The 24,674-nt window shown below is 43.3% G+C and overlaps 1 protein-coding gene across 2 annotated transcripts in view; it reads right to left on the bottom strand.

Moving 5' to 3' along the window:
- Positions 1 to 5,553: 5,553 nt before the first annotated feature.
- Positions 5,554 to 24,674, bottom strand: part of LOC137307900 (E3 ubiquitin-protein ligase Hakai-like) — a 29,997-nt gene continuing 10,876 nt past the window's right edge. For both annotated transcript variants that reach the window (XM_067976947.1, XM_067976948.1), the window contains exon 6: positions 5,554 to 7,500. In XM_067976947.1, the coding sequence (XP_067833048.1) occupies positions 6,462 to 7,500 (1,039 nt within the window). In that variant the 3' untranslated portion in view covers positions 5,554 to 6,461. The remainder of the gene's footprint in view (positions 7,501 to 24,674) is intronic.

Below are 24,674 nucleotides of genomic sequence, written 5' to 3' on the forward strand. Positions count from 1 at the left end.
CTCCTGCTCCAATTTCTTATGTTCTTATGTTCTTATGTTCTTAAAAGGTAACCTGTGTGTGGAGGTGGAAGACGGGGTTTAGCATCTTTGAAGTAGATAAATCACCAGGCCCAGATGAAATGCATCACGGGCTGTTAAGTGAAGCAAGGGAGGAAATAGCCGAGGCTATGACCATCATTTTCCAATCCTCTCTAGCTACAGGTGTGGTACAGGAGGACTGTTAATGTTGTACCGTTGTTTAAAATGGGAGAAAGGGATAGACCGAATAATTATAGGCCAGTCAGTCTAACCTCAGTGGTGGGAAAATTATTGGAAACAATTCTGAGGCACAGTAATAATCATCATTTGGAAAGGCACAGATTAATCAAGGACAGTCAGCATGGATTTGTTCAGGGAAGGTCATGTCTGACTAACCTAATTGAATTTTTTGAGGAGGTGACAAGGAGGGTCGATGAGGGTAGTGCATTTGATGTAGTGTACATGGATTTTAGCAAGGCTTTTGACAAGGTCCCACATGGCAGTGTGATCAAAAAAGTACAAGCCCATGGGATCCAAGGGAAAGTGGCAAGTTGGATCCAAAATTGGCTCAGTGGCAGGAAGCAAAGGGTAATGGTTGACAGGTGTTTTTGTGACTGTTTTGTGATGCTTCCAGTGGGGTCCCTTGCTTTTTGTGAGATATATTAATGATATATATTAACGATTTGGACATAAATGTAGGGGGCATGATTAAGGAGTTTGCAGACGATACAAAAATTGGCCATGTGGTTGATAGTGAGGAGGAAAGCGGTAGACTGCAGGGAGATATCAATGGACAGTACAACGTTAGCAGTCCTCCAATCCTCACTGGATACAGGCCTGGTGCCGGAGGATTGGAGGACTGCTAACGTTGTACGTTTAAAAAGGGAGCAAAGATAGACAGAGTAATTACAGGCCAGTCAGTCTAACCTCGGTGGTGGGCAAATTGTTGGAATCAATTCTGAGGGACAGGATAAACCGTCACTTAGAAAGGCACGGAGTAATCAAGGACAGTCAGCATGGATTTGTTGAGGGAAGGTCGTGTCTGACTAAATTGAGTGAATTTTTTGAGGTGGTAACAAGGATGGTCGATGAGGGTAGTGCATTTGATGCAGTCGACATGGATTTTAACAAGGCTTTTGACAAGGTGCCACATGGCAGACTGATCAATAAAGTACAAGCCCATGGGATCCAACGGAAAGTGGCAAGTTGGATCCAAAATTGGCTCAGTGGCAGGAAGAAAACAGTAATGGTCGATGGGTGTTTTTGTGACTGGAAGGCTGTTTCCAGTGGGGTTCCTCAGGGCTCAGTACTGGGTCCCTTGCTTTTTGAGATATACATTAACGATATGGACTTAAATGTAGGGGGCTTGATCAAGAAGTTTGCAGATGATACAAAAATTGGCCGTGTGGTTGATAGTGAGGAGGAAAGCTGTAGACTGCAGGAAGATATCAATGGGCTGGTCAGGTGGGCAGAATGGAATTCAATCCGGCGAAGTGTGAGGTAATGCATTTGGGGAGGGCAAACAAAGCAAGGGGGTATACAATAAATGGGAGGATACTGAAAGGTGTAGAGGAAGTGAGGGACCTTGGAGTGCATGTCCACAGATCCCTGAAGGTAGCAGGACAGGAAGATAAGGTGGTTAAGGCAGCATAAGGAATACTTTCCTTTATTAGCTGAGGCATAGAATGTAAGAGAAGGGAAGTTATGCTGGAACTGTAGAACATTGGTTAGGCCACAGATTGAGTACTGTGTACAGTTCTGGTCACCATATTACAGGAAGGATATAATTGCACTAGAGAGGGTACAGAGGAGATTTACAAGGATGTTTCCAGGACTGGAGAAATTTAGCTATGAGGAAAGATTGGATAGGCTGGGGTTGTTCTCTTTGGAACAGAGGAGGCTGAGGGGTGATTTAATTGAGAGGTCTAGATAGAGTGGATAGGAAGGACCTATTTCCCTTAGCAGAGGGGTCAATAATCAGGGGGCATTGATTTAAAGTGATTGGTAGAAGGATTAGAGGGGAGCTGAGGAAAAATGTTTTCACCCAGAGGGTGGTGGGGGTCTGGAACTCACTGTCTGAAAGGGTGTTGAGGCAGAAACCCTCAACTCATTTAAAAAGTACCTGGATATGCACTTGAAGTGCTGTAACCTACAGGGCTATGGATCAAGTGCTGGAAAGTGGGATTAGGCTGGATAGCTCTTTCTTGGCCAGCACAGACATACTCAACCATATGTTGCCCCAGGTAGGTGGGCCTTATAGACATGCTAGCAAGTGTTGCCCAAAAACTTGTAACCCCACAGACAGGCTTACAGCTCTTTCATTCCTTATTACACACGATTATTATTACACGCAAGACTGATTATGTAACTGTGGTATTTATTTATCTACCTGCTGTGGATAAAGAGAATGTTTTATTTTCCCCAAGAAGCAATCAAAAAACACAAAGTACGTCTCAGATCTTTTACAAACTAGATTTGAAATTCTTGCAGTGGAGATGAGCGCAGGCCAGCTTCTTTTACTGCAATGTAACCATGGGTGACGCTACACGAGATCTGCTAGAAATTATGAAGAAATAGAGCAGCAGTGTGTAACACTGTTCCACTAAACAACTAAGGATGTGTAAAATATTTTGAAAATAAATGATACTACTCTTAAGACTTGATGTACAACATTTAATCAATAGCAGTCACACCTGCATAGCAGCCAAGCTAGGTTATTTCCCACTGATTTTCCCCAACCCACTAGGTCCAAATAGCTGATGTTAAAACTGCGCTCTGCTTTTGTGGGTTACAGCACTGAAACTTCGAGATCTTGAACACTAAAGCTAATTCCTCTATTAGGATGACATTAGACAATTTATAAATACTGATTAGGCTGATTACAAAGTACATTTTGGTCAATAACAAATAGCACAATTATCTAATTCACCGGAAAACTGGCAGGTGTTACAAATAGTATCAGCACCAAGGAGGTTGTAAGTTTTGAAAATAGTCACTACAATCCAAACACTGAGTTTGCTGTAAATTTGCACCACTTAAAATATATTTGCTTTTCATTTAGAATTGTATTAGGACAAATATTGTCACAACACAGAAAGTCCATCGATATTTTGTTCCATACAAGTTAATTCCAACTACAATGAACTGGTTCAATTACTTAACCAAAGTATAACAATACTGCATTGTGCAGAACAGATAAGAATTGAAGGACTTTCTATGGAAAGAAGGATCTGCTGATATTATAAAAAATAAACAGAGGCCATTAAAATCAGACAGTAAATCAATACCGTCTACAACAACTCTCACACTTTAACATAGTCATAAGAATCATAGAATAATTACAGCACAGGATGCTGCCATTCGGCCCATTGAGCCCGTGCCGGCTCTCTGCAAGAGCAATCCAGCTAGTCCCACTCTCCTGATCCTTTCTCCGTAGCCCTGCAATTTATTTCCCTTCAAGTATTTATCCAGTTCCCTTTTGAAAGCCACAATTGAATCTGCCTCCACCACCCCCTCAGGCAGTGCATTCCAGATCATAACCACTCGTTGCATAAAAAAGTTTTTCCTCATGTCACCTTTGGTTCTTCTGCCAATCACGTTAACTCTGTGTCCTCTGGTTCTTGACCCTTCTGCCATTGGGAACAGTTTCTCTATCTATTCTGACTAGACCCCCTCATGATTTTGACTTTTTTGACCAGTCTGCCATGTGGGACCTTGTCAAAAGCCTTGCTTAAGTCCATGTAGACTACATAAAACACCACCCTCATCGACCATCCTTGTTAGCTCCTCAAAAAATTCAATCAAGTTAGTCAGACACAACCTTCCCTTAACAAATCTATGCTGACTGTCCTTGATTAATCCGTGCCTTTCTAAATGAAGATTAATACTGTGCCTCAGAATTGTTTCCAATAATTTGCCCACCACCGAGGTTAGACTGACTGGCCTGTAATTACTCGGTCTATCACTTTCTCCCATTTTAAACAATGGTACAACGTTAGCAGTCCTCCAATCGTCCGGCACCACGCCTGTATCCAGGGAGGATTGGAAAATGATGGTCAGAGCCTTTGCTATTTCCTCCCTTACTGCTCTTAACACCTGGGATACATTTCATCCAGGCCATGGTGATTTACCTACTTTCAAAGATACTGATACCCTTAATATTTCCTGTTTATCCCATCCAATATTTCACACTCATCAACTACAACGTCTGCATCGTCCTCCTTCTTTTGTGAAGACAGACACAAAGTATTCATTAAGAACCATCCACAGAGTCCAAAAAGGTAAACTAATAGGTCCTACTCTTTCCATGGTTATCCTCTTGTACTTTATGTCTTTGTAAAACATCTTTGGATTTTCCTTGATTTTACTTGCCAGTATTTTGTCACACCCTCTCTTTGCTTTCCTAATTTCCTTTTTAATTTCACCCCTGCACTTTCTATACTCCTCTAAGCTTTTTGCTGTATTAAGCTCTTGGTCTCTCTTTTGCCTTATCTTACCCTGTATGCTCCTAGTCATCCAGGGGGCTCTAGATTTGGCATCCCCACCCTTTTTCTTAAGTGAGGGTTCTGAGCAAATATGTTCACAATCTCCCCCTTGAATGCTTCCCACTGATTTACCTTCAAGTAGCTGTTTCCAGTCCACTTTTGCTGAATCACTTCTCAGCTTAGTAAAATTTGCCTTTTCCCAATTGAGAACTTTACTCCTGTTCTATCTTTGTCCTATTCCATAACTATGCTAAATCTAACTGAATTATGATCAATACCACCAAAATGCTCTCCCACGGATACTCCTTCCACCTCTCCAGCTTCATTCCCTAAAACTAAATCCAGAACTGCCCCCTCTCGCATTGAGCTTGCTACATAGTGGCTAATAAAGTTCTCCTGAATGCATTTTAAGAATTCTATACCCTCTGTACCTTTTACACTGATTATATCCCAATTAATAGTAGGGTGATCTCATTTATTCTTAAATAATTTGACAGTTTTAGAGCCACCTTACTCATTCAATCAGCAGATTTAAGTTAACTTTCAAAAGGGAAGTGGATAAATACTTGAAAGGGAAACATTTACAGGGCTAAGAGGAAAGAGCAGGGGAGTGGGGCTAAGTGGATAGTTCTTTCAAAGACCCAACACAGGCACGATGGGTTGAATGGCCTCCTTTTGTGTTGTATGATTCCACTTACTGGATGCAAATTACATCTAAAATAAAATCAGTGCCTGTTATGAAATGTTAGTGAAACTTTTCACCCTACAACAGCACAAAGTGTCATGCAAGTTCCTCCAGTAAAATGTGTAGTTCAAGACCAGGAGTGTAGTTAAACATTTCTCAATGAACTAATGGCTTGTTCAGCATCATTTGATTAAGACGAGCATCACTGTGAAACAGCCATAACTGAGCTATCATTACTGTACCTCACTTATCAATTGGTAGCCGTTTCCAAAAATAACTCATCAAATAGATACAAACCTCCTTCCTTATTCACTCCTTAAATCATGACTATGTACTTTTATTTGAAATTAATACAATACAAACAAATAGCCGTTAACCTTGTTCAGAAGTTTATTCTGTTCTTTTCTTGGAAATTAAAAAATGTTCTCAACAATGAAACATAACAATATTAAGAAGGAAACAAATCATCAACCCAGGCCACACCACACAATACAGAGAATGCAAAACCCTTAAAAGCTGGCAATCACTTACACTGCCTTTAATGTTCCAAAGCATGTGGATTATATATCCCAAAAAGAAATAGACAAAAACAATACCTGCTCTCCTGTTACATGGCACTCAGCTTACACCATCCCTACTGTTGTCAACTTTTAAGGGTTTACAGTAAGGTAAACATATTTGCAACACTGGATGCTTACACTTGTGAATTTATTTACAGAACATTTTGCAGATGTTAATTACAGTGTTAAGCACAAATGAGCAAGAAAGGTGGGCAAGATATATATTTGAAATGATATACACTAACTACACGCTCTATAAATGGTAAAAAGCATAGTTGTGCCCTCTTGTTCCTCTGCCCCGAGCACTAAGTTAACGGTCAGTCCCAGCAGGAATTGCTGCCAATGCTCATGGATATTTTCCTCACACAAGCACCAAATTGCAAAATACACATTACAGACTAGTTTTTCCACTTTCATTAAAAAATGTAGTTAGTATATATTGTGTAAAATAACAAACTGTAGAGGCAGTAAAGCATGAAAACTCAATCGTGGAGTTTTGCTGACACGCAAACCGTTTGAGCTTCATTAATAATTTATTGCATCAAAATCTTCCCCAGGATCACCCGAATTAACCTTTAAGTCACTCCAACCATTTTCTGCAGGTTCCCATCAAAATGTAAAGAGATTTGCATCTGAAGAAGCAACGTTAGACTGTGGGACTATGAAGCACTTCCATACAATACATCCTGACTGGACACAGACCACATCCGCAACTTACTGATAATAGGGCCTATATCGTGCCTGATCAGGGTGATGTGGTCCAGGCAGCGGAGCCTGTGGAGGTGGGACTTGAATCCTTGGTGGAGGGGGACCTCTAGGAGCAGGCCAAACACCAATACCTGGACTGTGCCCTCCTGGCTGAGAAAATGGAGGACTAAGAGTTCCCTGGTCTTCTGTATACTGCGGCATTGAGGAGGCAGAATAATGGTGGGGAGGGGGAGTGTTTACAGGGGGACCAGTGTGCTGCGGAGGGGGAGGTCCATGGGGAGGATGGTTCATGTACGGTGGCATTTGAGCCAAGATGTGTCCCGGCGGTGGGTTGATTGGTGGTGGGGCTGCAGACAGTGGCGGAGGCGGAGCCTGGTTATATACCATGTGAGGGTTGCCACCTGCCTGTGCCGGGTGCTGCATGGGGTGGTTTATTGGTGGTGGAGGGGGAGGTGGCGGAGCATAGTGCTGCTGTGGAGGCAACAGGTGGTGTGGGTGAGACACCACAGGACTGTTCTGATATTCAGGATGATGATGAGGTGCAGCGGGCGGGGGCTCTCGACTGCCTGCACTTGAAGAGTCATCTTGAATAGGAACGGTGATCAAGTTGCTGTGTTTCCTTGTTGTCACAGTTGAAATTCGAAAGGTTTCCTGACTAACAGACCGAGGTGGTGGAGCGAGGGACATCTCGGAGGGCGGTGGACGAATGTCCTCATGCGTCTGGCTGTAGTGATCGTGTGACACATGCTGTAGAGGGGGTGGTGGCATCATGATGGCATGTTGTTTGGGAGCAAGATGAGAAATATGGTGCTTGTCTTGTGGCATCAAAAAGCGCTCAGGAATCTCTGCTGGAGGTGCCATTGCAGGATGGAGCGGTTCTGGCTGTGACCTAATGACAGCCTTGCCAGTTCTCATGTGCCGGTGGTTGATGTGAGCTTGCAAGTCTCTCTGAGAAAGGTAGGTCCGTTTGCAGCCTTGGACAATGCTACACATGAAGAGTGACCCCCGCAAGCACTGCTCAATGCGCTGGACTGGGTCACTACACCTAAAGAATGAAAAGGAAACAGGTTTCGTCAGCCAATATACCATTATGGTTCACTTCAAAAACCCCAACCTTTGTGCCTATAAGCGTTCCTGTCATAATTAAACAATGTATTGTACTAGAATCAGCGTGGCTTGTATTAAAAACACTAAAGCAAGTGTGAAACATCCCATTTGTTACTTTAATGAGCACCAGAAATATGCTCAACAAACTTTCCCAATTTTATAAAAAGGAATCAAGATTCAACATCATAGACCCAACTCATTTACTTTGAACAGCAATCAAGCCAGTTTATTATCGAACATCGGAAACAGAGTCAGCCTGGCTTAATTCATAGCTCCACAGTCAGAGGGCTGTGGGTTCAAGGCCTACCCCAGGACACCAGCTTAGAACCTGGCACAGAGCGAGTAGTGCTGGAGATGCCATCTTTCAGATGAAACATCAAACCAGACCTCACCTACCTGTTCAGACCTCATAGCACTTAGTGAAGAACAGTAGCAAGTTCATAAAATGCCCAGCATTCCTCAACCAAAACAACTGGATGGCCATTCAGCTACCTATTGCTTGTGAGGCATTTACTGGCACATTCACCTAGTCACTCCATCCCAAAACAGCATGTGCGTGAATTTTGAGACACTTTCAATGTGAAAGCTACTATATAAATGCAGGTAATATAGGAACCTTAGAACAGAGGTTAATAGGAGATTTGAGAGGTGTTCAAAATCATGAACGATTTTAATAGAGTACGACAACAACGTGCATATATTCAGCGCCTTTAACGTAGCAGAACGTCCCAAGGCGCTTCACAGGAGCGATTATCAGGCAAAATTTGACATTGAGCCACATAAGGAGATATTAGGACAGGTGACCAAAAGCTTGGTCAAAGAGGTAGGTTTTAAGAAGCGTCTTAAAGGAGGAGAGAGGGGCGGAGAGATTTAGGGAGGGAATTCCAGAGCTTGTGGCCTGGACAGCTGAAGGCACGGCCATCAATGGTGGAACAATTAAAATCGGGGATGCGCAAGAGGCCAGAATTGGAGGAGCGCAGAGGTCTCGGAGGGTTGTAGGGTTGGAAGAGGTTACAGAGATAGGGAGGGGCGAGGCCATGGAGGGATTTGAAAACAAAGAGAATTTTAAAATTGAGGCCTTCTCGGACCAGGAGTCAATGTAGGTCAGAGAGCACAGGGGTGATGGGTGAACGGGACTTGTTGCAAGTTAGGATACGGCAGCAGGATTTTGGATGAGCTCAAGTTTACGGAGAGTGGAAGGTGGGAGGTCAGAAGAGCACTAGAACAGTCCAGACTAAAGGTAACAATTGTAAACAATTTTACAACACCAAGTTATAGTCCAGCAATTTTATTTTAAATTCACAAGCTTTCGGAGATTTTCTCCTTCCTCAGGCAAATGTTTCAAGATCTCCTTGAAGCCTACGCATTTATACATGTATAAATGCGTAGGCTTCAAGGAGATCTTGAAACATTTGCCTGAGGAAGGAGAAAATCTCCGAAAGCTTGTGAATTTAAAATAAAATTGCTGGACTATAACTTGGTGTTGTAAAATTGTTTACAATTGTCAACCCCAGTCCATCACCGGCATCTCCACATCATAAAGGTAACAAAGGCATGGATGAGGGTTTCAGCAGCCGATGAGCTGAGGCAGGGGCAGAGACAGGCGATGTTACAGAGGTGGAAGTAGGGGGTCTTGGTAATGGAGCAGATATATGGTCGGAGGCGCATCACAAGGTCAAATAGGACTCCAAGGTTGCAAACAGTCTGGTTCAGCCTCAGACAGTGGCCAGGGAGAGGGATGGAGTCGGTGGCTAGGGAACAGAGTTTGTGGTGGGGACCAAAGACAATGGTTTCAGTCTTCCCAATATTTAGTTGGAGGAAATTTTTGCTGTCAGACAAGCAGCGTGACATGAGATGAGAGTGACAGTGGAGGGATGAGAGGTGGATGTGAGGCAGAGCTGGGTGTCATCAGCATACATGTGGAATCTGATATGTTTGCGGATGATGTCACCGAGGGCAGCATGTAGATGAGAAACAGGAGGGGGCCAAGGATAGATCCTTGGGGGGCTCCAGAGGTAATGGTGTGGGAGTGGGAAGAGAAGCCATTGCAGCTGATTCTCTGTCCACGACTGGAGAGATAAGAATGGAACCAGGCGAGCGCAGTCCCACCCAGCTGGATGACCTAGGAGAGACGTTGGAGGAGGATGGTGTGGTCAACCGCGTCAAAGGCTGCAGACAGGTGGAGAAGGATGAGGAGGGATAGTTTACCACATTCACAGTTACATAGGATATCATTTGAGACTTTGATAAGGGCCGTTTCAATACAGTGGCAGGGGAAGAAACCTGATTGGAGGGGTTCAAACATGGAGTTACGGGAAAGATGGGCATGAATTTGGGAGGCGACAACACGTTCAAGGACTTGAGAGGAAAGGGAGGTTGGAGATGGGGTGGTAATTTGCAAGGATAGAGAGATCAAGGGTGGGGTTTTTTTTTGAAGGGGTGGGGGTGGTGACGGTAGATTTGAAGGAGAGGGGGATAGTACCTGAGGAGAGGGAACCGTTAACAATATCAGCTAACATGGGAGCCAGGAAGGGAAGTTTGGTGGTCAGCAGTTTAGTGGGAATAGGATCGAGAGGGCAGGAGGTGCGTCTCATGGTCAAGGTGAGCTTGGAGAGGGCATGAGGGGAGATAGGAGAGAATCTAGAGAAAGATATTAGTTCAGGGCTAGGGCAGGGGGGAACCGTAGGGGAAGTTTGGCTTGGTGGCTTAGGGGAAGGGAGGGAAGCGGCAAAGGCAGCTGAACGGATGGTCTCAATCTTCGTGACAAAGAATTCCATGAGCTCCTCGCATTTTTCATTGGAGGGGAGGGTGGAGGGGGCAGGGGAGAGGGGTTTAAGACAACGGTCTGTAGTGAAGAGAAGTCGGGGGTGATCTTTGCATTCCAGGATGATCCTAGTTTAGGGAGCAACTCTTTCCTGTGGCAGAAGGGTCGGTAACCAGAAGGCACAGAGTTAAGGCAACTGGCAAAAGAACCAGTGGGAAGATGAGAAGGAATTTTTTTATGCAGTGAGTTGTTATGATCTGGAATGCACTGCCTTGTAGTGGCGGAAGCAAATTCAATAACAACTTTCAAAAGGGAATTGGATAAATGTTCGAAGGAGAAAATTTGCAGGGCTATGGGGAAAGAGCAGGGCAATGGGACCAATTGGATAGCTCTTTCAAAGAGCTGGCACAAACACAATGGGCCAAATGGCCGCCTTCTGTGCTGTATGATTCTGTAACCCAGAACCTGAGGAAAATTCAGTCAGAGTTGAACCCAGCACACAGGATTAGTAGTGGCTGAGAGAGTTTCAGAACAATCTGAGAGGAATGAGATTAGCATTACTTTCTACGGTGAAATTGCTTCCATATAACATACAACATTTACCTTTCAAAAAAAAAATCAAGGGTCAAAGTTCAGGTGCACATTATATGAGAAAACATTAGATAAGGGAAATGCTTGTACAAAAAAAGTATGGCAACAGTCCCGCAGTCGAACTCGATCAGGAAAATAAATGGATAAAGGAAACCCTAAAATATTGAAAATAAGGTCACGTCCTGGATAAATGACTTCCAAAGATATTCTCACTGGGAGTGAGGTTGTTTCCTTCTAACTGGACAACAAAATGTGCACAATTATTGGGTTTAATCGAGTCCTGAAACTCCACCTTTTGCACACCGGTATCTCCCAATTCAGATCACAACAGACCATGCCTCACAGTGCATACGGATTACAGAACTTAAATGTGACCAGTACTTGAATCATAGAACCGTACAGCATTAAGGGAGGCCATTTGGTCCATTGTGCCTGTGCCGGCCCTTTGACCGAGCTATCCCATTAGTCCCACTCCCCCGCTTACTATATTTTCACCTAGCTGTAAATTCTCTCTAATAGTCAATCTTTTACTGGAATGCACCAAGCTGCACAGACTTGAAAGTAAATCACTAATCTAACAACATCTTTTTAACATTATGATCTCCGATTGAAGGAAGGCTTAATAAAATTAAATCAAAACTAGAATCTACAGCTTACATCTGATTGCTAAGTTATGTTATCCTTTTTTCATCGGATTATTCAGATGGACTAATGATTGATGAAACCACTTTTAGTCTATACTGGTAGTAGTATACAGTCTGAAGGTCCCAGAGGGTCGAGTTTCTATCTGCCCTTCTGTATTGCAAGAGCAGCCTACCTACTTCTAAACTGGCGCAATCAAGCTCAGCAAGTTCAGGACTGTCCACGACTGTAACTTGTACACTTACAACTTACAAATGGTAGGAAGTATAAATTTAAACTGCAATAAGTCTTGTGTAAAGCTGCTCAAAATGGATAGTTTCATCCTGCAGCACTCTGAACTAAAAGCTTTCAGCCTTTTGTAAACTTCAATGAAATGATATTGCGTAGAATCGAATTCTACCCATTCTAGTATATTATTCAGTTAAAAAGATTCTTTTACTTGTCACTTTTTAACCTAGGGAAACATTTTTGAAAAACTTAAATTACCCATGTGCAGGAGGATGAGCTTATTCTTTTGTGGGCAGTTGTGACCAAATAAATTACACAGCAACAAAGCTCAGAGTCCTCTGATAGAAACATACAATTTTACAGAACAGAAGCAGGCCATTTGGCCTATTGTGCTGGTATCTGCTCTCTGAAAGAGCTATCTGTTTAGTCCCATTCTCCTGCCTTTTCCCATTCGGCCCATCGTGCCTGTACTGGCTCTCTGATACAAAAACCCAATTAATCCTGTTCCCCAACCTTTTCCCATACTGTCAATGTTTTTCATTTTCAAATAATTGTCCATTTCCCTTTGAAAAGCAATTATGGATCTTGCTGCCCCTGCTGTTTCTGCTCAAACAAGTCTCCCAAACTTTCCTTTGTTCTTCTGCTGATGATCTTTACGCCCTCTAGTTACCGACTAATGGAAATAGTTTTCCCGATTTAGCCCATCAAAATCCTACATAATTCTGAATACCTCTAAAGAGCTATAATAATTACACAGCTGATTAATAAGCTGTGATCATAACCATGATATTTATACTAATCAGCGGTTTGCTGCAAAGTCTGATCAGTCCTTTATATCCAGACCTGCCCAGGGCAGCCAGAATTCTAGTACTTCAAAGATTAAATGCATTTCAGTAACAATGTATTGTACAGATTTACAGTTAACTGTATTTTTGGGCAAACATAATTCAAGTCTGTCAACAATTTAAATTTATCTGATCTCGCGAAGCGCTATATATTACATGTAGTTTATAATTCAGATTCAGGCAATATAAATGCAAGCAGAAATGATCCGATTCCTAAAAACATTCACTGCACACTCTCCATATACACTTTAAACACAAGGACATTCACAGTTCCTGGAAAATTCTAGCCCAAGAGACTAAAATAACTTTCTAAAGTGCAGTCATGTACTAATTTACTGTCACCAAACCTCCACAGCCAACTTATCCAAAATAAATTTAAAAATTCATATTTATTATAGTATATGGATTTGTGGAGATTAAATGATTAATAACTGGACAGACTGACTGTCCATAGTATTAACACAGTAGATACAGCACAGGAGGCTGCTATTCAGCCCATTGTGCCTGTGCTGGCCCTTTGTAAGAGCTTTCCAATTAGTCTCATTCCCCTGCTCTTTCCCCAAAGCCCTGTAATTTTTTTCCCTTCAAGTATTTATCCAATTGCCTTTTGAAAGTTACTATTGAATCTGCTTCCACCACCCTTTCAGGCAGCTCACTGCGTTAAAAAAATGTTTCCTCATGTCACCTCTGGCTCTTTTGCCAATCACCTTAAATCTGTGTCCTCTGGTTACCGACCCTTCTGCTACTGGAAACTGTTTCTCCTTATTTATTCAATCAAAACCCTTCATGATTTTGAACACCTCTATCAAATCTCCCTTTAACCTTCTCTGCTCTAAGAAGAACAACCCCAGTCTCTCCACATAACTGAAGTCCCTCATCCCTGGTACCATTCCAGTAAATCTCTTCTGCACCCTCTCTAAGGCCTTGACATCCTTCCTAAATTGAGCACAATACTCCTGCTGAGGCCTAACCAGTGTTTTATAAAGGTTTAGCATAACTTCCTTGCTTTTGTACTCTATGCCTCTATAAATAAAGCCCAGGATCTCAATTCTTTTTTTTAAAAAAACAGCCTTCTCAACTTGTCCTCCCACCCTTCAAAGATTTGTGTACATACACCCCCAGGTTCCTGCACCCCCTTTAAAGTTGTACCATTTAGTTTATATTGCCTCTCCTCATTCTTCCTACCCAAATGCAGCACTTCACACTTCTCTACATTAAATTTCATCTGCCATGTGTCTGCCCATTTCACCAGTCTGTCTCTGTCCTCCTGAAGTCTGTTACTACATTTCTGAGTTTCGCATCATCTGCAAATTTTGAAATTATACCCTCTATACCCAAGTCCAGGTCATTTATATCAAAAGAGCAGTGGTCCTAATACTGAACCCTGGGGAACACCACTGTATACTTTCCTCCAGTCTGAAAAACAACATTCACCACTAGCCAATTTTGTATCCACACTGCCACTGTCCTATTAATCCCACAGGCTTTAATTCTGCTAACAAGTTTATTATATCTAAAGGGAACACAGAAGCCAGTTAAGTTCAATACAAGTATCTTTACCCGAGTAACCATTCAGCATTTCCTCTTGTATGGGGTAGAAGTTACTGCTGGTGATAATAGTAAATACTTTAATCATTTGTGGCCCTTCTCTCTCCATGGTTTTAATTGAGGAATAAATGTTTATTTTAGTGTTTAAAAAATGTATAGGCAGGGTGTGCAGCGAACATTTAGGAAAATGCCATGAATGTTTTTAGGAATTGGATCATTGTTACTTGCATTTGTACTGTCTCGATCAGATTTATATACAGATATGTAATATATAGCACTTACTTTAAAGAGGTTAACACTGAAAATAGCAGACAGAGGAATGTCATACATATGACCTGTTCTCCCACTGTCTCAACAGTAACTTCTATTCTTGTTTCTATTGTGCTTATTATAACAGAACCAATATTTTGATGGGGGTAAGGAGGGAAGGAAAGAAGATCTCCTTCTCAGCACAAATTAGTCCAAAGTTAGATCAATAACTAGACTTCCAATATTAATGAATGTGTCAAAAGGTTCATCAGGAAGGCACACAGGCTACTGAACCATTGAGTATTTGAAGTGGGAAAGGTTGTTAATCGACTAGGGCTCCGGTTCTGGTACTGGGCTAGCAGTCCGGAGATATTGAAATTGAATTTGATAAAGTTGTTAACTTGTGAAGCTGCCAGATTGTCATAAAGACCCAACTGGCTCACTAATGTCCTTCAGGGAAGGGATCTGCTTTTGTACCAAACTTCTTTTCCCCTCAAAAACTATTATATCAATAAAAAACTCAAGTCCATCTACAACTTGAATACTGCTCCCATCTCTGGGGAAGCTACTCCAATACCTCTTACACTACTGCATAGGTATTCTCTTTTAGCCTGAACTATTCATGCCTCTATTTAATCCTGCTATCGTTGCTGCTCATCTGAACTTTCCCCTCTTTCCTCTTAAATTTCAAATATACCTTCCTTCATGCTCTTCCTGCACCCTAAATTTTCACTGTGTTGCAATCGAACGCAAGCTTTCCCAGAAGATCAAAACTGTGAGGCTTTGCACTTTCCTTTCTCTTATAATCTTCAGACAAAGTTAAGCTTGGAATCAAAAACTTACTACTTTCCAAATGACTCCATCTTCTCTTTCATCCTTAGTGCTGCCCTGTACTATGGGCTTAGGCCATTTCCCATGGCTTCTCAATTAAAAATAAGCAGCCAACCAAGTGCTGTTGTGAGCTGACTGGCATCGGCTAAACGCCCTGATGCAGCATTTTTATCTTGGTCAATTATGACCTGTACTTAGATTAAAACCAAAGAAAACTATCATTGCAGAGTTAAAATAGAATTGGACGCAATCACAATTGTACATCTATCTTCTTGAGAATGTGCCCGTCACAAACCTCACCTACACGATGGCCCGTGATTCGTGTGAATTTTCTTCATCATTGGTTGACTGTTGGGTTATTATTCGACTAAAACCTATCAATGCTCAACATGACTGTCTGAAAGTCCTTTATCTGCTAACTTAAAATAGCTCAGCTCCCTGGCTAAACTAGCAGACAAATGAATTTCAGACAAATGCATTAAGCATTCTTATACTCTAATTTAAAAGCTCATGTTTTTTCCCTAATTGGTTATTTTCTACTTTCATTATATAACAATTACACCACTTAAAACTTTTCAACCCCATTTCAATTTTCTTCCCAATCACATTCCACCAAAAAGGTTTTACCCAATCAGAGCAAAAACAATTGTGAGGTACAGCCATCATTTATTCCCAAAAAACCCGAAAAAACAAATCCCACCGCCCCCCCTAGATTCCAACAACTCCCTTCCAGACACCTTAACATTAGAGTTTGGGTAATCACTAGCAGCAGACAGCAAGCACACTTTGTATTAAATCTGTCCATCACATCCCTAAGATTACAATCTTCAGGAGCCATTCCCTAGATAAGCAGCAGTCAGCGTGTGATCATCTCTTGCACCCATCCCCCCCAAGTCATGCATAGGACCCAGTCTACTGGATTACCATCTCTCTCCCTAATGTCCAGCACTACAATCCCCAGGAGCCTTTCCCAACCCAAAGCCTCACAGCCTCTCAATCTTTTTCTGCTTTTTTCTTGGTTTGTTGTCCCTCCCTGGCAGGATCTGACACAGCTGTGTGAGCATAGCAGGAAGTGGGGGGGGGGGGGGGGGGGCGGGGGAGTTATTTTAGAAACAGAACAGGAGAGATAAAACACAAGAATATAAAAGGAAAGCAGCAGGAAAAGTGAAAAATATTCATGAAAATTGTTGAGGTCAATTGAAAATTTCAAAACTGGGAATGATAGATTTTTTGTTCGGTAAGGATATTAAGGGGTACGTAACCAAAACTCCACTTTCCCGCCCGATCCCCATATCCCTTAGTATTCAAAAATCTATCGATCTCAGCCTTGAATATACTCAATGCCTGAGCGTCCACAGCCCTCTGGGTAAGGAATTCCAAAGATTCACAAGCCTCTGAGTGAAGAACTTTTTCCTCATCTCAGTCCTAAATGGCCAACTTCTTATCCTGAGACTATGACATCTAGTTCTAGACTCTCCATTCAGGGGAAACAGCCTCTCAACATCTACCCTTATCTTAAATTTGTGCCCTTTCACGACTGTCTCACTGACCAGTAGAAACAATCTCTCATTATTTACGTGATGATAAACCTGCATAATCTTGAACCTTTATCAGCTCACCCCAAAGCTTTCTCATCAGTGAAAACAGTTCTAACTCAAGTCTCCCTTCATAACTATAACCTTCTATCATTGGTAACATCCTTCCCATAATGGGGTGCCCGAAACTGTTCGCAATACTCCAACTGCAGCCTATGGTCTTGTATAAGTTCAGCACTATCTGTTTGTCTTCGTATTCTCTGCCTCTAGATACAAACCAAGGATCCAGTTTGCCTTTTGACTGCTTTATCTATTTGCGCTTGCTCCGCAACTCCATTTAGAATCTCACCATTTAAAGTATATTTCCTTTCTCTATTCTTATTTCCAAAATATATTACTTCACATTGCCCTACATTAAACTGTGTCGGCCTATCCTGCTAGCCTATCAATGTGCTAATGCAGTCTTTCACAATATTTATCACAAATAGCCACACACCCCCAATTTGGTGTAATCAAATTTCACTACTGGCTCCTCAATTCCTAAATCCAGTATATAGTAAATAAGAGAAGCCCCATCACAGGTTGCCGTGGAACACCACTCACTGCATTTTTCCAGTCTGACTTGCCTTAAGCTCTACACTGGACTGCCTCCCTGACCATCTCCCTATCCATGTGGTCACGTTCACCCACATTTCACGTGCCATTATCTTTGCCAGAAGTCTCCTACGTGGCATTTTATTAAATGCCTCTTAAAATCCATATAAACCGTAACACTACATTTCTTTATCTATCCTGTGTTATTTCTTCAAAGAATTCGATGAGGTTGGTCAAGCAACTCCTGCCTTTTAGAAATCCATTCTGACTGGCCTACTTCATTCTTCAAGTGCTTGCAATTTAGATACAGACTCCAGGAGTTTACCTATAATTCCTATTTCCTATCCCCCGGCATAACTTTTCTCTCCAGAGAATGTTGGAAAATTATCAGAGCTTGTTTCTTCCCTCAGGATCCTTCGGTGTAAACCATCAAGTACCAGTGCTTTCTTTACCTTCAGCCTGAGTAATTGTTTTAATCCCATCTCTTGGAATAATTTTCACCCACCTCTAGTGGTTCTACAATCCCAATAATCACCTTCTCTTGGAAAATGTGCCAAACTACTTATTTAGATCCCAAACAGTCCCTCACCCTCCATAAAAAATGTACTGGCCCCTAGCACTACCTTACAACTAATGGGCCTATGGAAAGTTGTACTACTTCTATTTGTGCTCATTTTCTCTCCTACTCCCTCAAACTTTCTAACTTCCCTTTTTGTAACTTTCTTTTTTATTCTTTACATTTGCCCTGACTTTCATTTCATGTCCAGTAAATTCTAAATATTTTTTTTTAATTACAAATTTGATTTAACCTCCCTATTCATCCATGAAACTCCAGCCTTCAATACAGTCTCTTTTCTCTTTACTGCAACATACATGTTTTGTGCCCTTTCCATCTCCTCGTCCATCTACATATTTCCCATTGTTGATCGACAGTTCTATTTGCCATTTTCCCCTTCCGTTTAATCTAAGAAAGACCCCTTATTATTGAGTATGGCAGTGTAAGAGTTACGTTACTGGACTAATAAACCAGAGACGCAAGTTCAAATCCCACCATGGCAGTTTGAGAACTCAAGTTTTTGAAAAAAATAAAAAGCTGGAACCAGTAAAAGTGACCATAAAGCTGTCGGATTGTCTTAAAAACCCAACTGGTTCACGTTAGGGAAGAAAACCTAGCCAAGTGGTTCCAGTACAAGTACTGGTCTGCGCGTGATTCCAGTCCCACTGCAAAGTGGTTGACTCAACTGCCCTCTGAAATGGCCCAGAAACCACTCAATTGTATCAAAACGTTACAAAAAAGGGTAAGAATAATAAAACTGGAAGAATCACTCGGCTTTGGCAGAGAAATTGGATTCGGACACGATGAAGGCACACCCAGCCCAGTTGACCCTGCAAAGTCCTCCTCAATAACATCCGGGGACTGGTGCCATAGTTGGAAGAGCTATCCCACAGACAGTCATACTCAGAACCATACCAATCAGCCAACATCCCAGATTCCTCCATCACCATCCCTGGGAGTCCTCATTGTTCAGATTAAACATGGACAAGGAAATCTCCTCATTACCACCTAACGCCCTCCGTCAGCTGATGAATCAGTGCTCCTCCATGTTGAAAACTATTTGGAGGAAGCATTGAGGGTAGCAAGGGCACAAAGTGTACTCTGGGCGGGGGACTTTAATGTCCGCCAAGAGTAGTTAGGTTGTACCATCACTGACTGAGCTGGCCGAGTCCTGAAGGATATTGCTGCCAGCTTGGGCTTGAGGGAGGTGGTGAGTGAACCAACATGAGGGAATAATCTACTTTACCTCGTCCTCACCAAACTACTTTTCGGAGATGCATCTGTCCATGATTGTATTGGTAGGAGTGACCACCCATCTTCACACCCAAGTCCCATCTTCACACGGAGGACACCGTCCATGGTGTTGTGCGGCACTAACACCGTGCAAAGTGGGATAGATTAAAAAAGAACAGATTTAGCAGCTCAAAACTGGGTATCCATGAGGCACTGTGGCCATCAGCAGCAACAGAATTGTATTCCACCACAATCTGTAACCTCATGGCCCGGCATATCCCTCACTCCTCTATCACCATCAAGTCAGACGACCAACACTGGTTCAATGATGAGCAGCACCAGGTGTACCTGAACATGAGGTGCCAACCTGGTGAAGCTTAACAGCGGAAGTAGCATGCTATGGACAGAGCTAAGCGATCCCACAACCAACGGATCAAATCAAAGCTCTGCAGTCCTGCCACATCCAGCCTCGAATGATGGCGGACAATTAAACAACTAACGGGAGGAGGCTCGGTGAACATCCCCATCCTCAATGATGGCAGAGCCCAGCACGTGAGTGCAAAAGACAAGGCTGAAGTGTTCGCCACGACCTTCAGCCAGAAGTGCCGAGCTGATGATCCATCTCAGCCTCCGCCCGAGGTCCTCACCATCACAGAAGCCAGTCTTCAGCCAATTCGATTCACTCCGCGTGATATCAAGAAATGGCTGAGTGCACCGGACGCAGCAAAAGCTATGGATCCTGACAACATCCCGGCTGTAGTGCTGAAGACCTGTGCTCCAGAACTAGCCGTGCCTCTAGCCAAGTTGTTCCAGTACGGCCACGACGCTGGCATCTACCTGACAATGTGGAAAATTTCTCAGGTACGTCCTTGTCCAAAAAAAGCAAGACAAGTTCAACCTGGTCAATTACCGCCCCATCAGTCTACTCTCAATCAGCAAAGTGATGGAAGGTGTCTTCGACAGTGCTATCAAGCGGCACTTTCTCACCAATAACCTGCTCATCAATGCTCAGTTTGAGTTCGGCCAGGACCGCTCAGCTCCAGACCTCATTACAGCCTTGGTCCAAACATGGACAAAAGGGCTGAACTCCAGAGGTGAGGTGAAAAAAAAGTCATTGGGGATCAGGGGGAAACTCTCCAAGGGCTGCAGTCATACCTGGCACAAAGGAAGATGGTTGTGGTTGTTGGAGGCCAATCATCTCAGCCCCAGGACATCACTGCAGGTATTCCTCAGGACAGCGTCATGGGCCCAACTATCTTCAGCTGATTCATCAATGACCTCCCCTCCATCATTAGGTCAGATATGGGGCTGTTCACTGATGTTTAGTGTTCAGCTCCATTTGCAACCCCTCAGATAATGAAGCAGTCCGTGCCCGCACGCAGCAAAATCTGGACAACATCCAGGCGTGTCTTATAAGTGGCAAGTGACATTCATGCCAGGCAATGACCGTCTCCAACAAAAGAGAGTCTAACCATCTCCCCTTGACGTTCAATGGCATTACCATTGCCGAATCCCTCACCATCAACATCCTCGGGGTTGCCATTGACCAGAAACTCAACTGAACCAGCCACATAAAATGCCGTGGCTACTAGAGCAGGTCAGAGACTGGGTATTCTGCTGTGAGTGGCTCACTTCCAGACTCCCCAAAGCCTTTCCACCACCTACAAGGAACAAGTCAGGAGTGTGATGGAATACTCTCCACTTACCTGGATGGGTAAAGCTGCAACATCACTCATGAAGCTCGACGCCAACCAGTCCGTTGGATCGGCAGCCCATCCACCACATTAAACACCCACTGCCTCCATCACCGGTGCACCGTGGCTGCAGTGTGTAACATTTACAAGCTGCACTGCAGCTAAGGCTTCTTCAACTGCACCTCCCAAAGCTGCGACCTCTACCACCTAGAAGGACAAGGGGCAGCAGGGAACACCAGTTTCCCTCCAAGTCACACACCACCGTGCCTTGGATGTATATCACCGTTTCCTCATCATCCCTGGGTCAAAATCCAGGAACTCCCTAACTAACAGCACAGTAGGAGTACCTTCAGCACAAGGACTAGAGGTTCAAGGTGGCGGTTCGCTACCACTTTCTCAGGGCAACAGGGCAATAAATGCAGCCTTGCCAGCGACGCCCAATCCCAAGAATGAATTTTCAAAAATTTATCTCACTATAATTTGCCTTTTTCCAGTCAAGTACAACTGCCCTTAACTTTTCTTTTTCCATTTCTATTCTTACCCTAATTATATTGTGGTCAATACTTTTCAAATGTTCCATTATTTTTTTAGGTTGCCCTCTTGCTTTACTTCATTACCCAGAACCAGGTCACCCTTCCTTATTGAAGCAACAACACTATGAGAGTCCTGTACATATTGTAACACTTTCTCACTACAAACATTTACCCAATCCCAGTCTATTTCTGGATAATTAAAAGCTACCAAATTAAAACTTTCTTTCCACTGATCAGTGGTCTGTAACATGCTCCCAGAAATGTGACTAATCCCAAGCTATTTCTCAGCTCAATCCAAAGGCTGTCTTCATTTCAGAAGAATGCTGAGTACCAATAATACATTGTAGGGTTGATGCTAAAGTTGGAAGTATCCAATTGGTGCAGATATAGTCCTGACTAGAATAAGGGTGTGAAAAGAAATGGGGGTTGTGCTCTGCAAGCCCTCTTGCTCATATATCTTACAGATTACTGGGGGCTGAGATCGTTCCGATGGGCTGGAGAGAGGTGGCGTGGTGCCAATATTAAAAAGACAGTAAGTGAGAACCGGGAAATTACAGGCCCATTAGCTTGACTTTGGTTTTCAGCAAATTGCTAGAAGGGATCATCAGAGATGATCTGAATAACCACCTGGGCAGAGAAGGGGTTATAAGAGACTCTCAACATGGCATCTGGAAAAGAGGGTTATGTCGCATCAACCTGGTTGAACTTTTTTGAGGAAGTTCCTAGATTGGTGATGTTGGCAGCCCAGTCTATAATTTAGATCGTGACTTTCTAAACTCCTTTGGAAAAAGTGCCAAACAATAGGCTAATTAATAAGGTTGCATCCTGTGAGATTAGCGAGCAGATTTTGGGTTGGATAAGGAATTGGTTGTATTCTCAGAGAGAGAGAGAGAGAGAGTGTCATTATTTATAGTTGGGGTTCTGCATGGGGACCGGTAACTAGTCAGGTTCTGCAGGGAATCGGTGGTAGGACTGTTGCTTTTCATCTTTATCAATGATCTGGATGAAAGCATCGGGGAAACTGTCTGTAAGTTCGTGCATGATACAAAGTGTTAGGTCCTTAGATGAGAAAATATTTTGATGCAATGTGAAACGGGCCTGCATCTGGTATATGTAATCCAATACAGATAAATGTCGTATTGCGCACATAGGCAGGGCCAATGTCAAGCATGTGTACACCATGGAGGTTCATGTGCTCAAGGCTGTTGAGTGGGAGAAGTCCTGAATGTGATAGTACATGAATCTCTAAAGGTCCACAACCAATGCTGCAGGACTACTGCAAAATCAAATAGAGTGTTAGGTTGTGTTGCCAGGACAATCACATACAAAACAAAAAATACACTATCTTTGCATAACACCTTGGCTCGGCCTCATTTAGAATACGATGCCCAGTTGTGGTCCCCTCGTTTGGTGGGTGATATAGTAAAAAAGATTCAGAAGAGAACCACTAGATTGATACCTAGTTTAAAAGGGCTTTAGATGGGGGTCATGATTTGCATACATTGCACTATGATAGGATGGGACAGCCTCGATGGACCAGCTGCTCTTCCTGCCCTTTGTTTTCATATGAATTACGCATCTTACGTATCATTGCACAACTCAATCCGCATCGAGACTTTGCTGCCAGTACAGGACCAAACTGCACTTCCACAGAAGAGAAGGCCAAGAGGAGATTCAATGGAAGTTGTTAAAATTATGGAGGGCTTTGATAAAGTGAAGGAGGGAAGATTTTTTTCCTCTACTTGGATATTCATCGACGAGAGGTCATCAATTTAAAATGGTCACCAAGAAAATGAGAGGGGTTAGGGGAAATTTCTTTACCCTATGGAGAATAAGGAAATGGCGGATAAATTGAACAGATATTTTGTGTCTGTCTTCGCTGAAGAGGATATAAATAACATGCCAGAAATAATTGTGAATCAAGAGGTGAAAGGGAGGGAGGAACTTAAAACATTTACAATCACCAGTGAAAGAGTTCTGAAAAAAATATTGGAACTTAAAGCTGACAAGTCCCCAGGTCCTGACGGACTTCATCCTAGGGTTATGGGGGTAGAGCAGGGCAGTGGGATTAGTTTTGTACTGCTCTAGTAAAGAGCTGACACAGACTCAAAGCACCAAATGGACGATGTCTGCACTGTTAAAATTAAAAATATCCATGCTTTGAGGCAATGAATGACAAATAGCACAATCGGCTTAAGTGCTCTTTTGTACAAGCCCATTTCAATCTACAATTGTAAAGAAATGCCATAGACTATTCAGGCAAATTAAGCAAGTCTGTGGAGCCTCACTAGATGGGAGCATGAATCAGAGGGTATGGGGCATAACACAATAGCCCTACTTCTCTCAGCCTTAGAATGACTGTGCTGCAGGAGAGCTGTTGATTGCTTACTATGGCATTTTATTTATATTCTGCACTGCTTCTTTTCAGAATTTTGCTGCACACATTTCTCGTTAGTATGATTAACAATCAACAGTTGTGCCAAAGTCTGGGTTTGGAATAGCACTGAAGCACAGGCAATTGAGATTCGGAAGCCAGTCCTGGAAGTTCAAACGACGGCCCTAGCAGGGGAGAAGTTACTGTTAGCATTGCAGGCTCTGAACCAGGAAAGGGTGCAGTTAGTGGGGGAGCATAAGACCCAGCAGGAATATTTACAGTGTCAGGTCACCAAGGCCAAGAACAATGAGCTGAGGTTGCGGGAAAAGAATGCCCGCCTGGCAAGACAAGTAAGAGAGCAGGAGGAGAAAGTAAAAGGCTTACAGGCAGCCTATAAGATAGTGAGCGCACAGGGGTTTGAGGATGCAGACCATGGCCCCTGCCAGAAGCAAATAGAGAGTCTGAACCTTGCTCTAAGGACGGCAAAAGGCATGGTATGCCTCAAGCCCGAGGGCAGCCCAGGTTGACTTCACAGGGTACCTGGGGAAGACGGTTCAGACACCACAGGTAGTGCCAAGGGACGACCCGGTTGAGGAGCAGGAGGGCCCACGACCACCACCCGTAGCGCCAAGCTTTAGCGAAATCTGGCACGAGGGAGGTGGTGGAATTAGGGGCAGAAGCTGAGGAGGAAAACCCCCAGCAAGAGAGGCTGGGACTGGGGCCGATGTGCCCGGCCCGGCAGCAAAGGTTCGGCCTGCCCGCTGATAACGGGGATGAGGGACCCCTCCAAAACCAGTTCGTAGTTCCCCACGGCACCCAACAGCTTAGGGCCATGGTAAGCCATTTAACCAAACTTGCGGCAAATGGGGACCCCTCGGTCCACTTCAGGGAAGTG

Source organism: Heptranchias perlo, unplaced genomic scaffold (genome assembly GCF_035084215.1).
Source record: "Heptranchias perlo isolate sHepPer1 unplaced genomic scaffold, sHepPer1.hap1 HAP1_SCAFFOLD_115, whole genome shotgun sequence".
NCBI classification, from domain to species: Eukaryota; Metazoa; Chordata; class Chondrichthyes; order Hexanchiformes; family Hexanchidae; genus Heptranchias; species Heptranchias perlo.